Source organism: Amphiprion ocellaris, chromosome 7, assembly GCF_022539595.1.
Source record: "Amphiprion ocellaris isolate individual 3 ecotype Okinawa chromosome 7, ASM2253959v1, whole genome shotgun sequence".
Classification (NCBI taxonomy): domain Eukaryota; kingdom Metazoa; phylum Chordata; class Actinopteri; family Pomacentridae; genus Amphiprion; species Amphiprion ocellaris.
The window spans coordinates 11129768-11153132 of record NC_072772.1 but is presented as its reverse complement, the minus strand read 5'-3'; the positions used below and the strand labels follow the sequence as shown (position 1 = coordinate 11153132).

General features: G+C 38.5%; 1 protein-coding gene across 2 annotated transcripts; it reads right to left on the bottom strand.

Annotated features, from left to right (window-relative positions):
- Nucleotides 1-1597: 1597 nt before the first annotated feature.
- Nucleotides 1598-22679, bottom strand: LOC111586021 (transmembrane protein 255B). 2 transcript variants are annotated; one of them, XM_055011831.1, is made up of 9 exons: nucleotides 22469-22679; nucleotides 20902-21041; nucleotides 20160-20222; nucleotides 13530-13619; nucleotides 11726-11806; nucleotides 11470-11555; nucleotides 11133-11292; nucleotides 4283-4390; nucleotides 1598-2578 (listed from the first exon to the last, which is right to left on the bottom strand). In XM_055011831.1, exons 1-9 carry the CDS (start codon nucleotides 22530-22532, stop codon nucleotides 2429-2431), a joined length of 942 nt encoding a protein of 313 aa, XP_054867806.1. In that variant the 5' UTR covers nucleotides 22533-22679; the 3' UTR covers nucleotides 1598-2428. The 2 variants fall into 2 exon arrangements, with proteins under 2 accessions (XP_054867806.1, XP_054867807.1); XM_055011832.1 differs by having other exon boundaries at nucleotides 4283-4387; nucleotides 22469-22678.
- Between the last annotated feature and the right edge of the window lie 686 nt (nucleotides 22680-23365).

The window sequence follows — 23365 nt, the reverse complement described above, 5'->3', positions numbered from 1 at the left end:
ACTTGTTAACCTGCTGGACTGTTTGTAATACTACCAATGTTTGCAAGACGTATCTTTTAACTGTCTGAATCCCGAGCAATTTCTGAGTATTTTTGCTCCAGTCCAATCTCTATTCACTGTGGCTCATTTTTCCCACTGTGGCTTAAATTGTGCACCTCCATGGAAACAGCACAACCATGGCTACAAGTAGAGAGAACTAAAAGGTAAAATAAGGTAAAGTAATAAGTTATGATAAATAAACAAACAAATAATGGTCATTTTCACCTCAAATAGTGCACTAGGTGCATCTTTGACCACTCTTCTTGACAGAGTTGGTGCAGTTTCACTGAGTATGTTAGCTTTCTGACTCTGATGTGTTTTTTCAGCACAGTCCACAGAACATTTCTTTACCACTTTTGATGTGTGGTTGGGGTCATTTTCTTGTTGGAACACCGAACTCCATCTAAGACCCAATCTATTGGTTGATGTTTTTAGGTTTTCCTGAAGAATGAAGAGGCAATCATACTTCTTCATTATTTAGTTTACTTTGTATAAAGCACCATTGCCACTGGCAACAAAACAGGCCCAGAGCATGATACTCCCACTACCATGCATGATGGTAGGTATCGCACTCTTGGGATTGAAGACCTCACCTTCTCTCCTCCAAACATATTTCTGGTCCTTGTGGCCATTCTGTATCCATGTAATCAGCAGCAAACCTTAGTTGAGCTTTAGGGAGATGTTTCTAGTGGAAGGACTTCCTTCTTGCATGGCAGCTTCTCAGTCCATATCAATGTAAAACACTGTGGACACTGATACCTGTGTTCTTACAGCTTTTAATTCATTGCAGAACTGCTTTTTGGTAATTCTTGGTTGACTGTTGACCATCTTGACCAACTGTCTCCCAGTAGCAGGTGATAGTTTGTGTTTTCTTCCTGATTGTGGCAGTGGCACCACTGTACCATGCACTTTATACTTACAAATGATTGTTTGCACAGATGATTTAAGATATGTAGCTGCTTTGAAATGGCTCCAAGTGACTTTCCTGAATTTTTCAAGTTCAGGGTTGCTTTTTCAGATCTTTGCTGAGCTCATTAGATTTTCCTTATGTAGTATTTGTGGCAGAGTCCGATGTATGTATCAGATGGATTCCAGTTCAGTTGGCTGAGAGGAATCACCAGCTGTAGTCAGTTATAAAGAGAAGAGGCCATAACACTAATAAAGTTTGATTAACACTGCTTTTTACATTACCAAAACTAATAATTCAAATTGCTGTCTGTATATTTTTGACCCAGGAGATTATGTTATATTCCCAGAAGAACTATAAGAAATGTATGAAAAAATCAAAATGCATGATTGTTTTTTGAAACAAAGAAACATGGAAATCATTGACAATGAATGGCACTGCTTCACCACTTCACCAGCACTCAAAAGCCCATGTACATTTGTAGTAAACGTACTCAGAAAAAGCCAAATGACATAATGTTCTTTAATATATGATTTCTAGTTGTTTTTGTATCATCCTGTGTAGAGATATTTTGTAAAATGGTGGTTATGCACCTCTTTGAACTTATCTGCTGTAGTAGACAAGGCCGTAAATAATCCAAATTCCAGAATCTTTCAGTTTTAATCAATCATTTATTTCATTGATTTCATTCATCGTATAAAAAGACATGTCACATTTTATTCAGCGTTCTTATTCCAGTTTAGTGGTGGTTTATTTTGTTGAGTAAACCATCAGAGTCACTAGTTTGATTCTGCTGTCTACGACGACAGCTGGATTACTGTTGGTGTAGACTTTAACCTGACACATTATGGAAAGTTCAACGTAAAGTACAGCAAAATATAATCTTTGAAACTATTGTTAGTGACATAAACATTACATATATGTAAATCATGTTTGTGGGGCTTCATAGGACTTAAATCAAACTTTAACACAGCCTGTGACACCACACAGAAACCTAATACTTATAACAAACACTTACGTGAGAGTGACAGGCTACATTCTGATTTTTTTACCATATGAAATTTTAATTTATATGTGGTTTTACTGATGTTTGTGGAAGTTTGGGTTACAGTCTATTTGCCCTCCTATGCACATGAAGTCATGAAAAGCATTTACAACACAAAACATTTCATTTACAGACATTTTACATTTTAAGACATTCATGTTTTTAAGTGAAGTACAGTCAAATGTTAAAATCTTTGCATTTAATCAAAAGCAGCAAGAAACATTTTCCATGAAACATCACCACGTCCACGGTTGGATTTTAAGAGACTTATATTTCTGTATAATATTCAGATCGGCACATCTGTCTTTTAGTTATATTGTCTTTCCTCCCTCCCAACAACGTTAAAAACAACAAGAAGAATAATTACACATCCCTTTCTGTTCTTAGTATTTTAGATCTCTTTCTCGTACAAAGCTGCTGGTCAGCGCTGGTGGGGCTCAGACTGGGAGGCCGTGGACTCTGTAAGGCAGCAGGCTGGTCAGCGGGACGAAGGGAGGCGGGTTGGTCTCCATGTGGGGAGTCAGTGAGGAAGGAAAACTCTGTGTGGCAGCTGTCTTCTCTGCTGGAGGGAAAAACACAGATGCTCCCTGGATGAGCAGGGCAGGACCAAGCAAAGAGAGGAAAGAAACAAAAAACACATTTACCACAGATTAGATTTAATCCATTATAAATGTAATGTAGGTTTGGGGTCATATTTATGCAGAAGTATAGAAAACACAAACTTTCAAGCACTGTTGTATCTTGAACCTTGACGTGAAAATTCGAAGATTCAAAAGTTAAAGTTAAATGGGTTTTCCTTTTAACTGACTATTGACAAATTATTGAAATCAGCTCAAAAAGTAACTTGATTTTTGGATCAAAACAAGCGTCAGCACTAGAATGGATGAGAAGTTTACTTTAAAAATAAGAGGCACCACAAGCATAGGTCTCACTCACTAGTGTGGCTTACATTTTTTGCGATGCTTTCCAAAAAGTATCACCTGTTTTTTGTGAGTTGAAGGTCTATGCAACAAATAATATCTTTCTTCCCATGGTCTATGCAGCTTATTCAAACCGCATCATGGATTAGAGGCTACAGAAAAATTAGTGTCTGTCTGCATATAAATGGTTTTCAAACTGTGAGGAGGAAAAATGAGGAAGTCGCGGTGAGGTTGTGATGCAGAAACGTTACATTTACTGTTTTTCTAAACTCATGGGAACCCAAACTTCCTGAGGATGTCATCTCCAATGTGCATCATAAGTATGGCCAAAATTCTACATTGGACTGAGAGAATGAAGACGCTCCTTATATCTACAAAAATCATCCCATGTTAAAGTACTTTTTTTTAGCATCAGTGTAATCCAGGAATAGCCACAGCAGACAAACTGAATACAGTGAACATAATATCCTTTGTTGATTTTGCTACTTAACAGACACATAATGTGGGCCTCAAAGGCTGCTTTGTTCCGCATCCTACTGTGACACAGAAACAGTGTCTTAGTTGTTCCCAGCTTTTTCTTTACACATGAGCTCTGGCCGGACGTCATTAAGGGTCACAAAAGTCTTGGTGCCTGTTGCAAGCTAAACCCCCACAGTGCCCTCTGTTTGGAACATGGAACTGCCTTTAGTAGTACTAAATGTTTCCACATGTTGCTACAGTAATAAACACTGAGATTAGTAAGGTACTACAACTAATACACATCTTCTGAAATGCATGCTTTTATGCTTAGAACACATTTCAAGATGTACTGGAAATGTGTTTTATTTAGGTAAACGGTGTCAGATTGGGAAATATTAAATGACTCAGATCGAGGGCAGAAAACTTTTTACTTCGAATGGTGCCAAAATAAAACCAAGTCAAGCTATTAATCCACTCCATTGCAACACTGTATTTCATGTCAAGATCCTTCAAAACACCTAATTTAGTTCCAAAACTAACAGCTGAAATCGAAGTAAGTTGAAGGAGAGAAGGGTGCATTTGTTTTGATTTTGTCTATGATGGAACCAAAACAACCAATCTGAATCTCTGTGGTGTCAAGAATTTTTAATGAATGGATGTCGGGTGAAGATGGAGAAGTTTGTGCGTTTCCAGAACTGATAAGATGATTAGTCTCATGTGCTGAGATGAAGACAGAAAAGAACCAAAGGAGAAAAAGCAGATTTATGTTTGTAACTGTATCTTGTGTGTGTGTGTGTGTGTGTGTGTGTGTGTGTGTGTGTGTGTGTGTGTGTGTGTGTGTGTGTGTGTGTGTGTGTGTGTGTGTGTGTGTGTGTGTGTGTGTGTGTGTGTGTGTGTTGAGTGCACACTGACTGGGTGGAGCTGCTGTTCTGTGTGAGTGTTGGCGTCCATCAGCAGTGGAGCTGTAGGGGAAGATGCTGAGCTCTGAGACAGATCGGCCACAGGGCTGCTACACCTCTGCTGATACAAAGAAAGAGAAACATATTATTTAAAGTGCAGAGAGAGAGAGATTGATAACTTACACAACAAAAGCATGTCACATTGAGCCTCTACAAATAAAATATGGATGATTACAGTCATCTGATCATAAGATCTGAGCCAGGAACACACACTGCTCATTGCCAAGAAATGGAATAACGAACAGTTTTACCAGAGGAGAGAGCTAGAGATGGACTGAACACTCAAATAAACAGTGAGCAAATGATCATAAAATGTGCTGACAACATTTATTATGAACAACTGGAGGCACATGATAGATGAGATGGAAAAAAAGAAATTAAGAAAATCCTTTTCTAAGTGTGAGACCAAAATTGGATCTTGAATTTGCCATCTTAATGAATGAAAATTCTCTAATCCATGCTTGTCTCCCGGTTACCCAAGATTCATAAGAAACTGGAACATCTTGAGGGCAGATGCATTATCGCTACTGAATCTCTGACTGAGGTCTTTACTGAGTTTCGTATGTGTGACTGTTTTATAAAACTCTTGTGAAAGATGTCCTGTCCTTGAAGACACTGCAGATATATTGTGCAAACTTCTCTGACAATCTAACAAGACTGCTGCTAAAAATAGCTCTAGACTGCGATTTGTACAACAAAATAGATGCTGTGACTCTAAAATCAAACAAATCATTGAGTGCAACTGGAGCATCATTAAATAATGATCTGAAATCCCTAAAGAACAGGCTTATAGATAGATAGATAGATAGATAGATAGATAGATAGATAGATAGATAGATAGATAGATAGATAGATAGATAGATAGATAGATGCCCTGAAGAGGCAAGATTTGCTACTTGTGAACAGTCCAGCTTGAACATAATAAAATAAAGATATAAAGGTAATTTTTTTTCATCTGTCTTTCTTATGTCTGCCATTTGATACACTTTCATTTCATTCATTCATTCCTTTATTTATTTTTAAAATGGGACAGTTCGTATTAATGTACATTTCCATGTAAATACGAGAAATTGTAGCCATATGGCTAATTTCCATCTCAAGTCCCACTGGCAGATCAAAGATAAAGAATAACATAGAACCATAACTGAACAAAGACATACAAAAAAGAAAAACAAACAACAAGTGATAACACATAGTGGACATAACAGACAAAAGCTGGGAGACCAAAGCAGCTACCAAACATTAATTAATTAACATTTACACATGATTATATTGCAAATATCTCTTTGTTGCTATTGCACATATCCCTCTATCATTATTGCACATTGCTGTACTACAATAATTCCTCTGTCACTGTAACGTAAGAGTCCACTACATGTATCCCTCTGACACTATTACATGTAATTGTATTGCACATTTCCCATTGCCACTATTGCACATGATAATACTGCACAGTTCTCTTAATCGCTATTGTACATATCCCCGTCTACATTACATATAATTACCCTATACATGTCCCTTCTAACACTATTGCACATATCCCATTATCACTATCGCTCATAATCCTTAAACACTATTACATGTGACTATATTGCCCGAAGCCCACATCTACACATTTAAAACAAATTACACAGAGTCCTCAGGGACAAGCCCCATCAACGGCAAACAAATTTACACAGTGTTATCATCACAGATCTGATTTTCCAATAGCCATGCTTTGAGATGTTTAGTAAATGAGGTGAGATGTGGTTGTTCACGAATGGCACTTGGTATAGTATTCCAGGTTTGTGATGCATGAAAGGAGAAAACTGACTGCCCAAGAGCACTTTTCCTAAAAGGTACAATGCGATTACCTCTAGAGCCTGCTCTGGTTGATCTGCTGGAATTTTTCAAATTGCCACATGCTGCATGCAACTAGCAATTCACACATCCTTCCCTATAAAACCTTCGCTGAGTCAAAGTCTGAGTGTTATTTTGGTCTCCCCTTGGGTGGCCTGTCTGTAGTCTGCTTGACGTCAAAGCCAAAAACTTGCTGTAGGCTCCAAACCCATAAATTTTACACACTGTAAGTTGCTCTGTATGTAATTTATTATCTGAAAGAAAATAAAGCAATAAATGATAATCCATTTACATGACAAGCACAGTATGTAGCAAATATGGCATGGACAGCACATAATTCACCACTCCTACATGGACTGTGGAATGTGGAATGAACAAGTCATTTAAAGATAACTCAGAGAACGGAGAGAAAAATTTCCAAGTTATTGAATGTTCCTTGGAGCAGAGTTAAATCAAACTTTAAAAATGGAAGGAATACGACGTGTAAATCCGTCAGAAAGGCCATCCTCAAAAACTTAATTAGACGAGCAAGGGAGGCCACCAAGACACCTATGACTCCTCTGACAGAGTTACAAACTTAAGTGGCTGAAACAGGAGCGACTGTGCTGACAACAATTGTCCAAGTTCTTTACCAGTCAAAGGGTTATGGGAGAGTGGCAAAGAGAAAGCCACTGCTGAAAAAAGCTCATATTTGTTGTTGACTAGAGTTTATCAGAAGGCAGGTGTGAATCTCGGAAGTCAACTGGAAGAAGGTTATTTGGTCAGATGACACCAAAGTTTAGCTTTTTTGCCATCAGACTAGTTGCTATGTTTGGTGGAAACCAAACACAGCACATCATAACAACCACTATGTTTTTCAACCACATCACAAACACACATGCTCACTGCGCAGCACGGTGGTGGCAGCATCATGATATGGGGATGCTTCTAAGCAGCAGGCCCTAGAAAGCTTGTACAGGTGGAGGGGAAAATGAACGCAGTAAAGTGCTGCACTGTCCTGGAGGACAACCTGATGCCGATAAATCCATGAACAACATGAACTCACAAGGGGAATGTTCTAGAGTGGCCGAGTCAGAGTCCAGACCTCAATCCAGCTGAGAATTTGTGGCTGGACTTGAAAAGAGCTGCTCCCTCATGATCCCTGTGCAACCTGAGAAAGCTTGAGAAGTTTTGCAGAGAAGAACAGGGTAAAACTGCAGTCTCCAGATGTGCAAAGCTAATTAAAACCTCCACACACACACACACACACACACACACACACACACACACACACACACACACACACACACACACACACACACACACACACACACCGATTCAATACTTTAACTGCAGTCAAAAACTACTAAATATTCACTTGAAGAGGATGAATGCTTATGCAACCACTTACTTTGCATTTTTTTTAATTGATATTAGATTGTAGAAACCTGTTTTTACTTTAACATGAGTCTGTTTTTCTAAATTCTTGTCCCAAAAAAATTGTATTTCCTATGATTTAAAGTTGAAAAGCATTTTTTTTTTTAAAGGGAGAACTTTTAAAGAGGGTGAAGCTTTTTATTGTCACAGTTTGTGGTCAGTCGGCTATTGTGTTCATGGTTGCAGAGTTTACAATCAGTCAGGCCAGATCAACTCGATCTCTGGCAGCACAAAGATCTTTAGTGTCCTAAGAAGACAGTGCTGGTGTGTGGAAGTAGTTTTCAGCAGAGATTTAGGACACAGCACCGTGTGAGGTGAGCTTCACTGTGCAGGAGGGGCTGAATTCGGTATCAGGTTGGTGTCGACCAGGGTCAATCCTCAGTTAGACAAGAGCAGTACTCAACTAAAGTTGCAAATATTTTTAATATTTATTATTAATCTGGCTTTCTGTTTGGTGTATTAAATGAAAGACAAATAGTAAAAAATGTTTCCAAGAAGCCAAGATAATGTCTTAAAGTTGTTGTTTTGTCAGAATATATTCAGTTTACTTTTAAAAGAAAACATTCACATTTTGCAGACAGAGACAGTGGACACTTCAGCATATTTACTTTGCAAACAACTGTTCTTTCCTGCGCTTTCCTTTTTTGCTACAAACTAAGATCTGTTACAGACTTTAGTTGTAAGGAGCTGTAATTACAGACAATAATCTTTGTCTTAAGACACACCTCAATAATCCAATCTAATGATTATAATAATATGTACAACCAGATACTATTATCAAAGCCATTTACCCCAAATTGGCATAAAAAATGGCATATCTAGGAAGGCTGGTATCTGAAAGGTGATAGTAAGATTTGTCCCAACTACCGCCCACTGCATCTATCAACTAAAATTTAAGACTCAAAACACAACTTATGTGGGAGTCACTAGTTTTGTTCGAGGTTGTTCGAAAAAAAGAAAAGCAAAGAACGACTTGATTCACACAGTCAGACACTCAAAGCATTCCCAAAAAAAGTCAGCTGATGGCCCTGAACCTTCTAAGCCACTTTCCCCACCTGAGATGAAAGTCAAAAACATCTCTTTATATAGTCTACCAGCCAGGTTGACCACGAACAGCCCACAAGTAACGGTTTTCTAAGCTTTTCCGACAATTTGATGGGTAAAGTGCCCCTGATGGTTTTCGAAGTGAGGAGCAGAGGAGGATAAACCTCACAGATGAACTGGGCATAAATATGCAGAGACGGCTCGATAACCCTGCTAATACAACAGTCAGTGTTTTACAGCTTTCATGGCCCACTCTCAACTTGGTATCCTGCCGTTGATGTTTTTATTGCAACTCTGGTATTAATAAAACAAGAGTCATAAAAATTGATTTAAAGCCACACAACTTTCAAAAGACAGATACCCATCGTATAATAATAAATTTTTATAATAGACCATAAAAACGTGCTGGGAACAAGAGACTCAACAGACAAGAATTTATACACCAGACGGCAACGCAACAGCATCTGGACTGATGTGGACTTGAATGAATCAGATTCCGGTATTACCAGTGGAATGTTCCTGATTTTGCAGGGACAGTTTCCAGCCATCTAACCACAGCATGTGAGACAAACATTCACAATCTTGTCTTAAAAAGAACAGACTCATTTTCTTTACCATAAATAATAGAGAGATCTTCAGTTTTTTCGCTACCTGTCTCTCACTCATGCCAATTTCCAGCAGTGCCAAGATGGCTGCCTTTGTGGCTTCACATAATTCTTTAGTTTTAGGCATTATGTGAGAGCTGACAACTTCTGAGTTGTGCTACGGCTTGAATGTAAGCAGGAAACCACTCTAGGCCTTTAGATGTGCTGCTGATGACATGAAATGGCCTCTTATATACCCTGGGAATACAATGGAGCTTCAGCATGTCAAATAGGACATAAAGTATGATGTAATCACATGCATTTTTTGTCGTGTTCATTGTATTCTTCAGGTAATATACGTTTAGTGGTACCAGGCATTGGAATGAACAAGAAATTGAAGAAAACAAGGGTGGTCTAATATTTTTTTCCATGGCTGTATATGTAGTTTTCTCACATCAAACAAAAAAAAAGAAATATGAAAAAAAAAAAAGAAATCAGAACATAACCAAAGAATGTAAGACCCATTTGAGGTTAAGGAAATTTTATAATATGTGTCATTGGGGGTTTTAAAATACTATCCAAAATGACAACATCTGTGTAAAACTAAGCTTGGATTACATTTAGGTTCCTCTCAACCGCAGGGTTGAGTTGTGTTGTTCAGAGATCAAGCTTATTAAACACACAGTGTTTGGCCTTGAACCTAGTCACAACAAAAAATAATATACCTGAACAGAGTTAAGTAGCTCTTTTTTTACTATGCTATAAAGAAGCAAAGTTGAGTTTCTGTTAAGGGATGTGCTCTAAATCTGAATGATTAAAGGTCCCATGTTGTGCCACTTGTCCCCAGAATGACTGTATAACACCTGGTTTTACATGGATGAGTGTTTGAACTCTGACTTTCTATCACTTGCAGCATTCTGTCTGAACAAACATCCATCCATTTCATCCATTATCTATACACCGCTTATTCCTTTGTAGGGTTGTGGGGGCCTGGAATCTATCCCAGCTGACTAAGGTTGAAGGCAGGGTTCATGCTGGACATGTTTCCAGTGTTTCACAGGACCATACAGAGAGACAGACAACCAAGCAGACTCACATTCACCCCTACAGACAATTTAGAATCACCAGTGGAACTCAGTATGTCTTTGGACTGTGGGAGGAAGCCGAAGGGAGAACACACACTGCACACAGAAAGGCCCCAGAATGATATTCGATGTTCTAGCTGTGAGGTGACAGTGCTAACCAACGCACGTGCTGCCTCCCTGAGCAAACGTTTTACATGGAAACATCACCTAATTCACAGCACAGCTATTGTTCAGTGAGTTTGTCAGACAACATTGCAGTTATAGATCTGTATTTTAGTGCTGCAGAAACTTGAAAGTGGCTCTGAAGTGGCCGCAGGTTAACATGAAGTCTTAATGGGCTGCGTTTGACTCAAGATTTCATATTCATTCTGTTGTCTGACAACAGAAACAGAAAAAGACATACATGACAACAGCTTTGTTGGGAATTTGGCTGTGTTAAAATGCTGCATGTTTGGTACAGAGAGCAGGAGAGAAGTAAAGAGATACAAACACTGGTTGAACTTCATTTGCACTAAAGCACAACAGGCACCATAAAGCTCAGTAACCCACCCAGTGCTTGTTCATTGATCTTAAATCACTCTTACAGCTGTCACCGTCTCTGAATGCCCTGACCTGTGCGCATATGATCAAAGCTAATGGTAACGTGTGGCATATTAGTCACACAACTGGATGTGCATGTTTCTAGTGAAAATGTTCTTTTTTCCTCTTTGAACGTACCATGGCTGAGCATTTCCACCTGACAATGCAGTGGGCCAACAATATTCACGTAAGCAGGGAAGAATTCAATTGTACTATGTTCAGGTGTGTGTGCAACCAGTTGTTGTCTATGTCTTACCGAGTCTTTGATGCTGCCCAGCACCGCTGTGGTCAGTATCCCTGCGAAGAATGCCACAAGGTTGAGGCTGGCGAGGATCCAAATTAACACGTACAGAACAAAGACTTCCTCACAGCTTTGTACTCCAACAAACTCATAGTAGTTGCTGAGGTATCCTCCACTGCAGAACAAAGCAAAAGCTCTGATTATTCCAAATGATTTCTCAGACAAAAATAGTTACAATTAATGTCAAGTCAATCCTGAAGTGGTCATGAGAATATTTTAGCAGATGATGGGTTTGTGTCTGATCGATTTTTGATGACATGTAACGCTGCAGTAATATGGTGCATTGTCTCACTTGGCACAGTCGTAGAGGTCGCAGCAGTAACAGGTCCCACTTCGTACCGTCATGGTGCAGGACTCCTTCGGGCTCCAACACGACACCTAAAAAAGGAAAACGTCAACAGCTAATACAACAGAGACAAGTAACACACCCATAGCTAAAATAGAAAATGTGGCATATAGCTGGTATAAATCTTACTAATTCTGGACCTGCCAAAGCTTTACCTAACTGCAGTGTGTAAATCTGTACACATCAGTGCATCTGTACTCACAGACGTGTAGAAATTCTCATAGATGTAGCTGCTGCCGCTGCTGTAATACTGACATCGCTCCTCTTTCAGTGGACGGATGTCCTGGCAAAAGTTCAAATACGAAGAAATATCATCCACAAAATTCCCGGCACCAATCAACCTTGCTTGGGTAGTAAAACAAGAATAATACAAATAATCTAGATGACACATTTGAACAGAGTAAACTATGTTGACTTTATAGTCAAAAAACTCAACTTTCCAAAACTCATTTAGAACACTTTGAAGACAAATTACTTTTGGCTTCAATAAACTGGTAAAATAAGGTTCACTTCACTGGGAATTGTTTCTCTGGTGGTATTCGTCGTAATCACGGATGGTTAAGTTTGGTCAGACTGTCAGGGGAGGAAGAATAAAGCCCTGGATATAATTCAATTATTGTGCATCATGCAATGTGTGCGGTTTGATTTGAAGCAACAGTGATTCCAACAGGACCTAAGCAGTTTTGGAAAACAGGCTTGAATCATGGGTGGAAATATTCTCTTGATGTGGTGACTGCTGATGATTCTTCTTTTGTGGGAAGTGTTCTGCTCTTTAATTGAAAATGTTGTCTGTAATACATCTTCATTATAGGGCCTCCTGAAAATGAAATGGTACTTCTGAAGTGGTTTATCTTGATGTAGAAAATTCGATGTAACATTTCCTAAAGTCTTCAACCGTATCTTTTAAAGGGGACCTCTCATGCTTTTTCTCATTTTCCGTCATATACACATACATACACTGCTACAATAGAAGATGCTAATATTAAATGTGGACAAAGTTTTAAATAATGAGCTAAATGTATGGAAAAGTAAAGCTCAGGCTTCAGTCTGCTCTGAATACTAGGTTTACAACTATTTTTTCACTTTTGTGCTAGAGCTGATGTCAGTCATGAATTTTTTATACAGTCATTTGCTGCAGGCACAAGCCCACAAAGTGCAGCTCACAAGAGTCCAATTTTGATCTCCACCTTGAGGCCTGAGCACTAAAACCATCACAGACTTAACTACCATGTAAGTGTTGTCAATGTGAGGCTGTAAAGGCTTGTTATGTTATAAATGAGAATGTGACAGCACTTTGCAACACCTCTATCCCATTACCTTGTTGACGCCACAATGTGTTTTGGACAACTGGGGCATTACATTTGACTTTTTTCAAACAAACGAGTTTGACATCCTTGATCTTTACTATATATATATATATTACACATCTGAAAATCTAAAAGATCAATAATGAAAGCTATAGTTTTGTATGTCTTTCCACTGTACTTGACTATTCATCAGTGTTTTTGAAGTATTTATGTAGTTTGAGTTTGATACTGATTTAGTCCCAAATCAACTGTTAGGATTTTAATAGGCTACCCTCTCATAATTATAACTATTGGAGACTATGTACAAACTGCTATTTATCAGAACATCAGACATCTGGACACAGAAAACCAAAAACAAACTGAGGTACTTTAATTCTTATGCTCTGATTGAGCCGCCTGGATGAAACTTCAAAACCGAAGTAGCAGCACTGCTGTTTTCTCACGATGTGTTTTCATAACAAATAATCTGGATAGTAAAAAAATAATAAAAAATCAAACCTGAGAAATGTCATAAAGATTGCACTAAAGCTAGTGGGAACTCTTTTTGTGGGCAAAATTGTGCAAAGTGTCAATACTGCCAACAGTGATGCAGGCCAACAAGACTTATTGTTTGAGGATCTTCTGTTACTGTGTTGTTTCATCATCCAGCGCAGCCATCTCTAGAGTTACAGTGTTCACATGCAAGTGTGGATAACTCACCATGTTTAAGACAATACAGACACCATCGATCACCAGGCACAGAAAAGAGGTGATGATCCCGAAGCTGAGGAATACAATGGCAGCCATCAGCTGGAAGAGGAACAAAGAGAAAAGCAAAACTGAAGGAGTTTCCAAACAAAACAATAAAGACTAACGTTATTCGGTTGAGATCAGTGCACAGCTTGACAAGAATGCAGATTATGGCTGAGAAAGTTTTTCTAAAAATAATTTTTCCGAAGGATAAAAGTTTTGCGTGCTGATCAGGCATCTGAACACATCAGTGTGAAGCTATTAGGTTTCTTCACGAGGTGGTTAAAACCATGCTGCTGAAAAGAAAATGAAAGATTAATTTTAAGATCCTACATTTATCAAAATGTGTGTGTATGAGTCTGTTTGTATGTGAATGTGATTATATACACGTCTGTTCTACAACTATATAACAAAGAATCCTCATATCGATCTTACGAGTAGGTGGATCCTGTTTTATTGCAGTTTGAAGTATTAATTTACATGTTGATTGTGAAGAAAAAGAGCGTCACAGCGTGTGTTGCGGTGCTTCGTGGGAATTATGAAGCGGTTGGACATTTCAATCTGTCCAGGTCTTAAAAGGGGTCTGATTCACTCCTCAAACTGTGGGTTTTTGAGGGGAGATTACGCTAGTACATTTGCCATTTGGAAAGAAGTCAGGGAGAGTACACATTTAGGTAGAATTAAGTTTAGATAAATTTAGTTACATTTCATACACTAAATAACACTCATAGATACACACACACATAGATTCACACATACACAACACACATTCATTCATAGAAACACACTAGACCTATAGTAGAATAGGTTATAGATAGGTACATAGAGAGAGTCATTTGAGTGGTTGAAAGAGTGTGTTGTGAGAGTAGAAGGTGTCTATCTGAGGAGAAGACCTGCTCATTCACTGGGCATCACTTCAAACTATATCCAAACCTCTTCAGGATGGCCAAAAAATATGTCCACATGCCAGCAACATCTATGCCATGTGAGCGGATCCTCTCCAAAGCTGGAGAATTAGTCAGCCACAAAAGAAACAGACTGAAACCAGGAAAAACGCATCTAGTAAACACGCACTTACACACCCATAAAGCATCTCAACGGCACAGGCTTCTACAAAAGTAGTGGCCAAAAACACCGTTGTTGATACTGTTGATGATGATAGCAGGCCAGGTGTGGCTAACCTGAGCTCCACTTACAAAGAAGGACACTGAGTCACGCTGTTCAAGCAGCTAAAGCTGGATTTTTCTGCTCCAGCTTCACAAAAACTTGTGACACAGACTGAACTGAATAGAAAGATAGGCAGATATGTTGCTGAGAACATGCTCCCGCTATCAACAGTTGACTCAAGGTGTGTGTCCACTAGATGCGATTTTCCCGCACGCCAACGCACCGCATCTGAAACCCGCATGGACCGCGGGCGGTCACTAGCGGACCACAACATTGTCACGTGACAAGCGCTCGAGCAACAGCGGGCCACTACGTGGTCACGTGACCGAGCTTTCAGCTGGACGGTCCGCATTTCCAGCTGCGATCCGGTGTGTTTCAGAGCCCTCATTGGCAAAATACCGGGGAGAGCAGGTGCCGGTCAGACATGCAGAAAGACCTTTTTGTAAATACAGATGCCGAGTAAGCTAACATGAATGCCGAGCTCAAAATGGGATTTTAAGAATTAGAATATGTAACTCTGAAACTGGCTTGTGAAACCTGTCTAGACAAAAAATCCAAATTCTTTGACATATTTAAAAAAAAAAATTAAAAGTAATGCAATTGTTCCTTTCCCTGGTAACTAGTTTATCTTATAGTGGAGTAATTCACTTACTAACTCAGTTCATTTCTGGGAGAAGTAACTAACCATAACTAATTACTTTTTAAAAGTAACGTGCCCAACACTGCTTACGACCCAAGTATTATTATTATTCCTGCCTACTTGAAAGCAAGATAGCTGATGTAAGCATGCTGTAACTAAACAATGCTGAGAGTCTTATCAGCCTCAGTATATCTCTCCTTCATTCCTCCTCTGCATTAATCACTAGTTAACCTTATCACCTTCTGGAGAAATGCTTCAATGAACTGAATATGAAAAATGAAAATTCCACTATGAAACATTATTTTGTGCTGAATAGGTTTCTTGTCTTCTCTGACAGTTCAAGGTCTTGTTAAAAAAGCATATCTCACCAGTGAAGTGATCTACCTCCGAAGCCCAACACCATCTGCTCTCTGCAAAAACTCCTTCAATGGATGTCTTGTCCATAAAAGCTCTTATGTCCTCAGTGGAAAGGATGCTCTACTATTGATCTGCCAGCATAAGCCAGGATTGTTTTGACAGTATAGTTTTAAAGAACATATGTCAGGGTGAAGAGGTGAAAATGGCTGCTCTGCTAAGATCAAAACTGGGGTCTTTTTGTGAACTCTGCCTCCAGAAAATAGCCCATTGTCTACTTTAAATCTCCATTTAAGCTTATGGCTCTGTAAGGTTTTGTTTCAGCTGGTTTCACAAGTTCCACATGTCTTGGATGAGTATTAACACCACTAAAAGTCTATTTTGTGTGAAAATACTCATGCTCTTCTGTATAGATGTATCACTGTATGCAGCATTGTTTATTGGTGCTGCAAAGACAGTCTAGAAAATTATGGCACCATAACACACATGTTTTTAACAGTTCAGCAAATTGCAGACAAATATGGGAGTAACTGTAAAATCCTGCTCTCTGCCCCTTGAGGACAGTGTTACTAGACTGTAAACATCTAAAAAGAAATACATCTGTTTGCTGACTCTCTTTTTACAACACTAGCGAAAAGCTAATAATAAAACACACATTTCAATTTTTGGCTCACTTTGTAGAACGTCTGTCAAACCCAAATCCCAAAACTTCCCCATACTGTGCGGTAAATGTCAGCGACTACACAATGGAAATGAGGGAAAGTTACATAATACACATGGGACTTTAATCCGAAGCAGTAAAATAAATGGACCTAGACATGACATCTGATATCTGGAAGAAGATCTGATTAACTTTATTTGGAAATCTTTTCAAATAACATTAGTACAGCCGTGGGCCGGTCAAATTACTTCAGCAGCAACATGTTTCATACTGAAACAATCAAATGAACTTTTAATTGTTTCCAATGAGGCCTCTGCAAAAAGATGCGCTGCAGGAGAGAGTCAGCAGAGGTCAGTTTCATGAACTCTGAAATTAGCTGAGATTGGCTGCCTCATCCAGAGCTGTATTTTAGTCAAAGAAATGTGTGTTTAAGAACTTGACGGTCTATTAGCATCTATAATCGTTTTTCCCTCTTCTGCAAGGACTTAATGTTGTTTTAATATATATATATTTTTTTTTTTATGTTTTTGTTGGCCTTTTATCGGCTTTATTGGACAGCTGCAGTGAGAGAGAGACAGGGGAAGACATGCAGCAAAGGGCCGCGAGCGGGAATCAAACCCGGGCCAGCTGCGTCGGGGACCAGCCCCTGTACATGGGTCGCTCGCTCAACGCGTTGAGCTATACGGGCACCTTGTTTTAATATTTTAATGTGAGCAGCATATAAGGGCAGTCGGACAGAAGATTCTTACAAATTGCCTGTTTTGTGTGATCGCTCACTTGTTCTTTTTTTTTTTTTTCACTTGAGAGATTTTACAATCACTAAATCAAGAACAGATTACACAGTCCAACCAAATGGCTGCACTTTTTGATGACAATAGTAAAAAAATACAAACATTAATATAGTTTGATATGTCTGCTGCTTGAACTCTTGGAAATATTGATGTGGGCTCTGATCTCAGATGCTATTAAATGTTGAAAAACTGAATAACAAACTTTCTCTGCAGCACAAAGAAGTCTTGATCTTCCTTGTTTCTGCTGCGGTCCTTGTGAGATTTCATGACAGAGTTTGAAGTATTTTTTGACAACATTTGAAGAAACTTTCCAAGTTCTTGAAATTTTCCAGACTGACTGACCTCCTTGTCTTGAAATACTGATGGACTGTTGTTTTCTCTTCGCTCAATTAATTCTTCTTTTAAAACTAGACCTGCAGATCAAATCAATAATATAAGAGCTGTTTGATACATAAGCAAATTTCGCCTATAACGGCATCTGGCATCCTGGTGGAATGATTTAGTTAAATATCTTTTTTGTGACAGATTTTGCAATTTGATTTGCAATATAATTTTTAAAGTCCTGCTTCAGTTTAGTATTGACTGTGTAATAGATTTAAATCATGTGATGGCGCATTAGCACATGAACCACCACCAAAAGCACAACTGTTACATGAGTAAGATGACATGGATTTGTAAAAACATTGATACGACAGTTTAAACACTGAGTCAGACCCACTGCATAACGTATATTCTAAATTGCAATTTGTTAATTACATTATTCATTGTTTAGGCTTGTTCAGTATAGGAATAATTATAAATTTTCGTTACATTTACAAGTGCTAGAACTGACTAGTCCTGGCTTATCTGTCTGACCTGTTGCCTAGATATGTCCTACGTCACATGCTTAGGTCATCAGACCAGCATGCCTTAATAGTTCCTACATATAGTCTTTCTCAGTGGCAGGTACTAGCTTTCAATTCTCAGTTTAAAAAAACAATTTTTTCTCACTCGCTTATCCAGTCTAGACCTAAATTATTTTTTTTCTGTGTGTGCAGTGCTAGCAAACACTCCTGTAGTTCATCAAACCATGATTTGGTTTACTTTTGCTGTAATAGTTTAATTGTTTTATGGTTTTAACTGACTGCATTTGGTTTAATTTGTTCTGATGGTTTCATTAGTCTGACCATGGTCATCATTTTTCCTGTTAAATGTGCCCCAGCTCTTCAGGACGAGACTCAGCAGTCCACCTACATCTCAAGGACAAGTGACACTCCTCTGAGGACAGCAATGTTCACATACTGTACAGAGGAGACAGATGGTTTGAGAGAGGAGCGAAGGAAGTCTTCTATGTTAAACTGGAACAGCCATCTTTAAACAGAGTAGGTAGTCTACATCACTACTACTTATAACTCAATGCTGAGATCTCTCCGCAGAATGTTTCAGCACCATTAACACACTGAATGAGCCAGACTGGGCAGTTTCACAACCGTTCACATGAGGAATGTTCTTGGGTTGTTACTGGGCCGTTAGATATATGATTCGAGGGAGACAATATATATCTGTGATGCCCCACAAGTCAGTTTGAACTGAGGACGCCTCTTGGATAAGCAGTGAGACATCTTCAGAAACCAAAAAAAGAACTCCAGCTGCCTTCTAATATAGCTTTTAATATCCCCACGACCTGGATGACTGAGGATCCACACAGACAGATACAAGTAAACAAACTGGCCTTGATGTAGTTGAATGGTTTTTAGCATTATATAGATTACTGCAGTAAAGTTCCTGGAAAAACCTTTAACAGCTTAGTTTAGAAAAAGGTTGCTGGAGGAACCTTTAATATCTCAAAGGGGGCTTCTGGAGGAATTGTTGCACAGTTAGGTATAGGCTTAACTGGCATATTTTTCAAGCGTATGTTATTTTTAAGACTTAGTTTTATTGTAATTGTGCACAATATTTCAACAAATATAATTTAATATTTGGGCAAACTAGGATCTTGTCTGATGTTCTGCTGACAGATTTGTGAGTAAATGACTCACAGCATTAATGACAAGGTCCTCGTTTGTCTCATTTTAAAATAGTCAGCATTTATGTAGAAATATCTGCAATATTGTCTCATATTGCGATTATGTTTAGGGGTAAAAAAAAAAAAAGTATTGTATAATAATAAGAATAGGAACAAAGATGTAAAAATGGAAACCCAAACATCTCCTGCAGGGGTTCCTCACGGATGCAGTGGCAATAGTGAGGAACCCCAAAAGGTTCCTCAAGGTTCTTCTAAGACTGGAGACAAATAGGGCTACTTGTTGGAAACAACATTACCGAATAGTCTCAAATGCATTATGAAGGCAAGGAGTTCTACTAATTAACTGCCAACAATAGGTTGCCAAACTGTCATCAAGGCAAACGGGACTACTTTAAGGAATATAAAACCAGAAGGATGTTTTCATTTGATTACATCTTCTCTGACCAGAATTCATTCATAGTTTTGTTCTACAGAAAGTACAAAAACCAAGGAAACAGACTGAGGATAAAGGTGGAATCCAGACAAAAAGCAGAACTTTGATACTCCTATAAAGCAGTAACCTTAAAAACTTATTAGCTGGACACGCCAATGATCGCTGCTTACACTGGTGGAGACAAATGCACTGCTTAAGCCATTTCTTTACTTTAGCTCTTCTATTTCAGATATTCCACCAAAACGTAAACTTTGTAAATGCTCAGTATCAATCTCACACACTCAGCCTACTGTTCACAATTACATTTAAGTGCTTGGTTTCTGACAATACTAATATATTAACTGAATAGTGCCAACAGATTTCACAAGAAGAAGAAATCAGAGCAAGGTGTCGGCTACGAGAACAGCACTCTGTCATACTACGTCCCACTTCTTTTGGCAGGTCAGAGCAGGGAAAACATAAAGGAAAAAGGATGGTAGATGATATACGTATGTCTGTAAATACTGCATGTGTCTGTTGACATGATATAGGGAGAGCAGAAAAACATACCAGCTGCTTGCGGTTCTCTTCCAGACGGAGTCCAAGAAGTCCCAGGAAAGATCCAAGCGTTAGCTGCAGTGGACACAATAAAATAACTTAAGCGTTGTGCAAATTCAGTGATGTATGGTTCATTTTCATAACAACTGTTGCACTTCGTTTTGATTTGGTTCTATTCCGAGACAAGAAAATCTGCCAAATGAAGAATAAAATGGCAATATTTACATGCCCATGCCTGAGAGCAGCTGTTGTGGTCCAAATCTGACAGCACACAATATGTTTTATGTTAAATACTGTTGCAAAACATGTTAAAAGTTTGCAATTATCCATGGCTTATATTTTGACACTGACAACTCTTGGTGGACACAGTTCAGAAGAAATACGACAGTATCTGCTCTTCCAGCTAAAAAAACACAAGACAAACCGAATGCCAGATGACTGGGCGTCTGTCTGCCCAACTTGCAGTCATCAATTTCAGAGTCTACCTAAAACCATCTCTGCCTAAGCAAATGTTTTCAATACTGCAGCGAGTGAAGATAAAACTTTTGGCTGCTGCAAGAAGAGTGAAGGATTGCAGTTTTAATTTCATAATGGATATTACATGCTGAGGATGTTTGAATACCTTTTAAAACTTCCTGGTGAAGGCTGCAAAGTTAAAAGCCAACATCTTAGAGTTTATTTTAATCCCAACTGTCTGTCATCAGGCTGAATAAATCATGACAACAATTTGTCAAGGGGCAAATAAACAACATACAATAACTCCAGAGGCGTAGCCGGTCACATTCAGGCTTTCAGTCCGAGTAGTCGCGTAGATTCCCAGCACCACCAGCAGCATGGACAGACTGAGCATGCCCAGTACCAGCCACACAGCTCTCCTGACCTTCACCATTTTCTCTGCCACCACAAAAGACAAAATAAACTTTCAGTCATGTTACACAGTACAGCAGAAAATAAAACAGCTGCTATATATTTCTAGTTAAATTTTAGAGTCAACACACAGTCTGCAATTAGTTTAACTTCATTTATCTTTGTTTTATTGGGAATACAATTATTCCAACCCAGTGAATTAATCTTGTTTGACTTATATGTCAAAAATGCCTTCAACTTAGTAAAAGTGAGGTAAAGCAAGAGTTAAATACATTGTTCTTGATTTTTTCACTGTAATAGCATGAGGTTGAACAAACAAACAGCAAATGTTTCTTAGAAATCAGAAAAAAATGATGATCCCAGAGAAACACAAACAGTATTTCAACTTCTGAAATACACAACAAATGCTGAGCAGCTGAAATCACTTATGGTCTAGTTAGATACAAATTACATCCTCTTCAAGAAGGCAGCTGCTGCAGCTCATATTTATCCACTTTTAAACGTGATTGAAAATAAGCACAGAACAATATCTGCAAAACACAACTGCAGCAGGTAACAATGCAAAATTACAATTTAGCTACTTAAATTAACTTTTACTCTGCCGAGAAAGAAAAACTTGCATAATAATCTAAGTAGAAAAACAGAGATGTAACATTAATTTCTACTACAAATGACCATCATTATTAACTCAGGCACAGAGCTGAAGTAGTGAAATCTGCCTCCTAATCATACAAGTTTGGGGGAAAAGAGGTTGGATGTGATACAGTAAAAGCAGAAAAAGTAAGGTTAAACTCTGACAGTGAGCCTCAGTTATGAACATTATCAACAACAACACCATTATGACGAATTGTTTCAATCTGAAATAATTACCGTATTTATTTTGAAGCAGGTGTGACACAATTCATGTAGGAAAAATGTGCATTTAATGCAATGCAGTGAATTAAAACTTTTTGTTTAAGATACTAACATAAACCTGTATGTATAGAGGGGCAAAATATACTTTTCCTCTCCTTTTAGGAATAAGTCAAGCTGGTATAAATGACTTTAGACCTAATTTAGTTTGAGGAGCTACAGCAGAAGCCCCAGACTGACAAGAATTTGAATAACAGCATGTTTAATACTATTTAATTATTATATTAATTATTATTATTATTATTATTATTATTATTATTAAATACACAAAGTGGGATCTAACACTTACAGTTGTGCACCAGCCAGAAACACAGCGATCTTTGCATCAGTTGCATTCATTATTTGATCAAGTCCACAGCAGATTTAAAAAAAAAAAAAAAAAAAAAAAAGATTTTAGATGCAAAGACGTTAAAAAGCTGAATCCCACCATCTCTAAAGGGAAAATATAGCCTAGCAGTTATGATTAAACTCATTCAAAGCCTCTGTCACCGTCTCACGCAGCTGACAGATGCATCAGTCTTCCTTCATCCTCACTAACTGACCTGTTGCTCGGCTCTCCGGCGCTACTTTGTCCCGGACAGCTGCCCCCTGGATCCTCGCAGTCATGATAGATCCACTGATGTGAAACAGATTTCCCTCCGAGCAGCCTCTAACTCCTGATCCGCTGGTTTCAATGCAGCTGCACCAGTCTTCGCTTCCACTTTAACGTCCTCTCAGTCCTGAGGAGCTGCTGGCATCGACTGCGTGAATTCACAGGGTCCACTAGAGTTTATCTGGCGAGCATGAAGGCTCCAGCCTCTGCTGCGTTCAGGGACAGTAGGAAATGGTTTTTTATCTGGTTTGTCGGCCAGTTCAAAATGTTTTTGTTTAATCTTTAAGAGTGTCGTGCTCACCTGGTGAGAGAGAATCGAGCTATATTTGAATTTTAGCTTAAGAATTTCATTAAATATGGAGGTTGCACCAGATTGCCGATAGTCATTTTCGAGAGTTGACAACTGTGCTGTGATGTCAGCCATTTCTTTATTTCTGTCTCTTTTTAGTTTGGCCTAGTAGGCAATAAGCTTCCCAAAGGATTTTTATCAGAGATGTCAGGAGTGTCATTATGGGAAAGATAGTCCGTTATTGAACTGACTATATGCTGATGAAATTTTGTATCATTAAGTAATAAAAGGGTTAAAACGCCAATCATAAGTGGGCTTGGTTATGCCAAAGTTTATTTTTACTTCTACCGGGCTGTGATCAGAGATTAAGACATTGTGGTATTTGGAAGAAATTATATTAGAGGTTAGTTTGGCATCAGTAAGGAAATAGTTCTTGTGTATGATTATAAATACACTTGTTGACACTTTGTTAACATGAAGTGGGTGAACTACAGTGCAACTCATCAGAGAGCAACATTGCTTTAGTGAAAATATAATATAGATTATACAGAGTGGTTC

Coding starts and splice junctions, on each gene's coding strand:
- LOC111586021 (XM_055011831.1), bottom strand. CDS start 22,532: ATGACTGCGAGGATCCAGGGGGCAGCTGTCCGGGACAAAGTAGCGCCG. Junction 13,620..20,159: donor AAGAGAACCGCAAGCAGCTG/GTATGTTTTTCT, acceptor TTCCTCTTCCAG/CTGATGGCTGCCATTGTATT. Junction 11,807..13,529: donor TCTGTATTGTCTTAAACATG/GTGAGTTATCCA, acceptor AACTTTTGCCAG/GACATCCGTCCACTGAAAGA.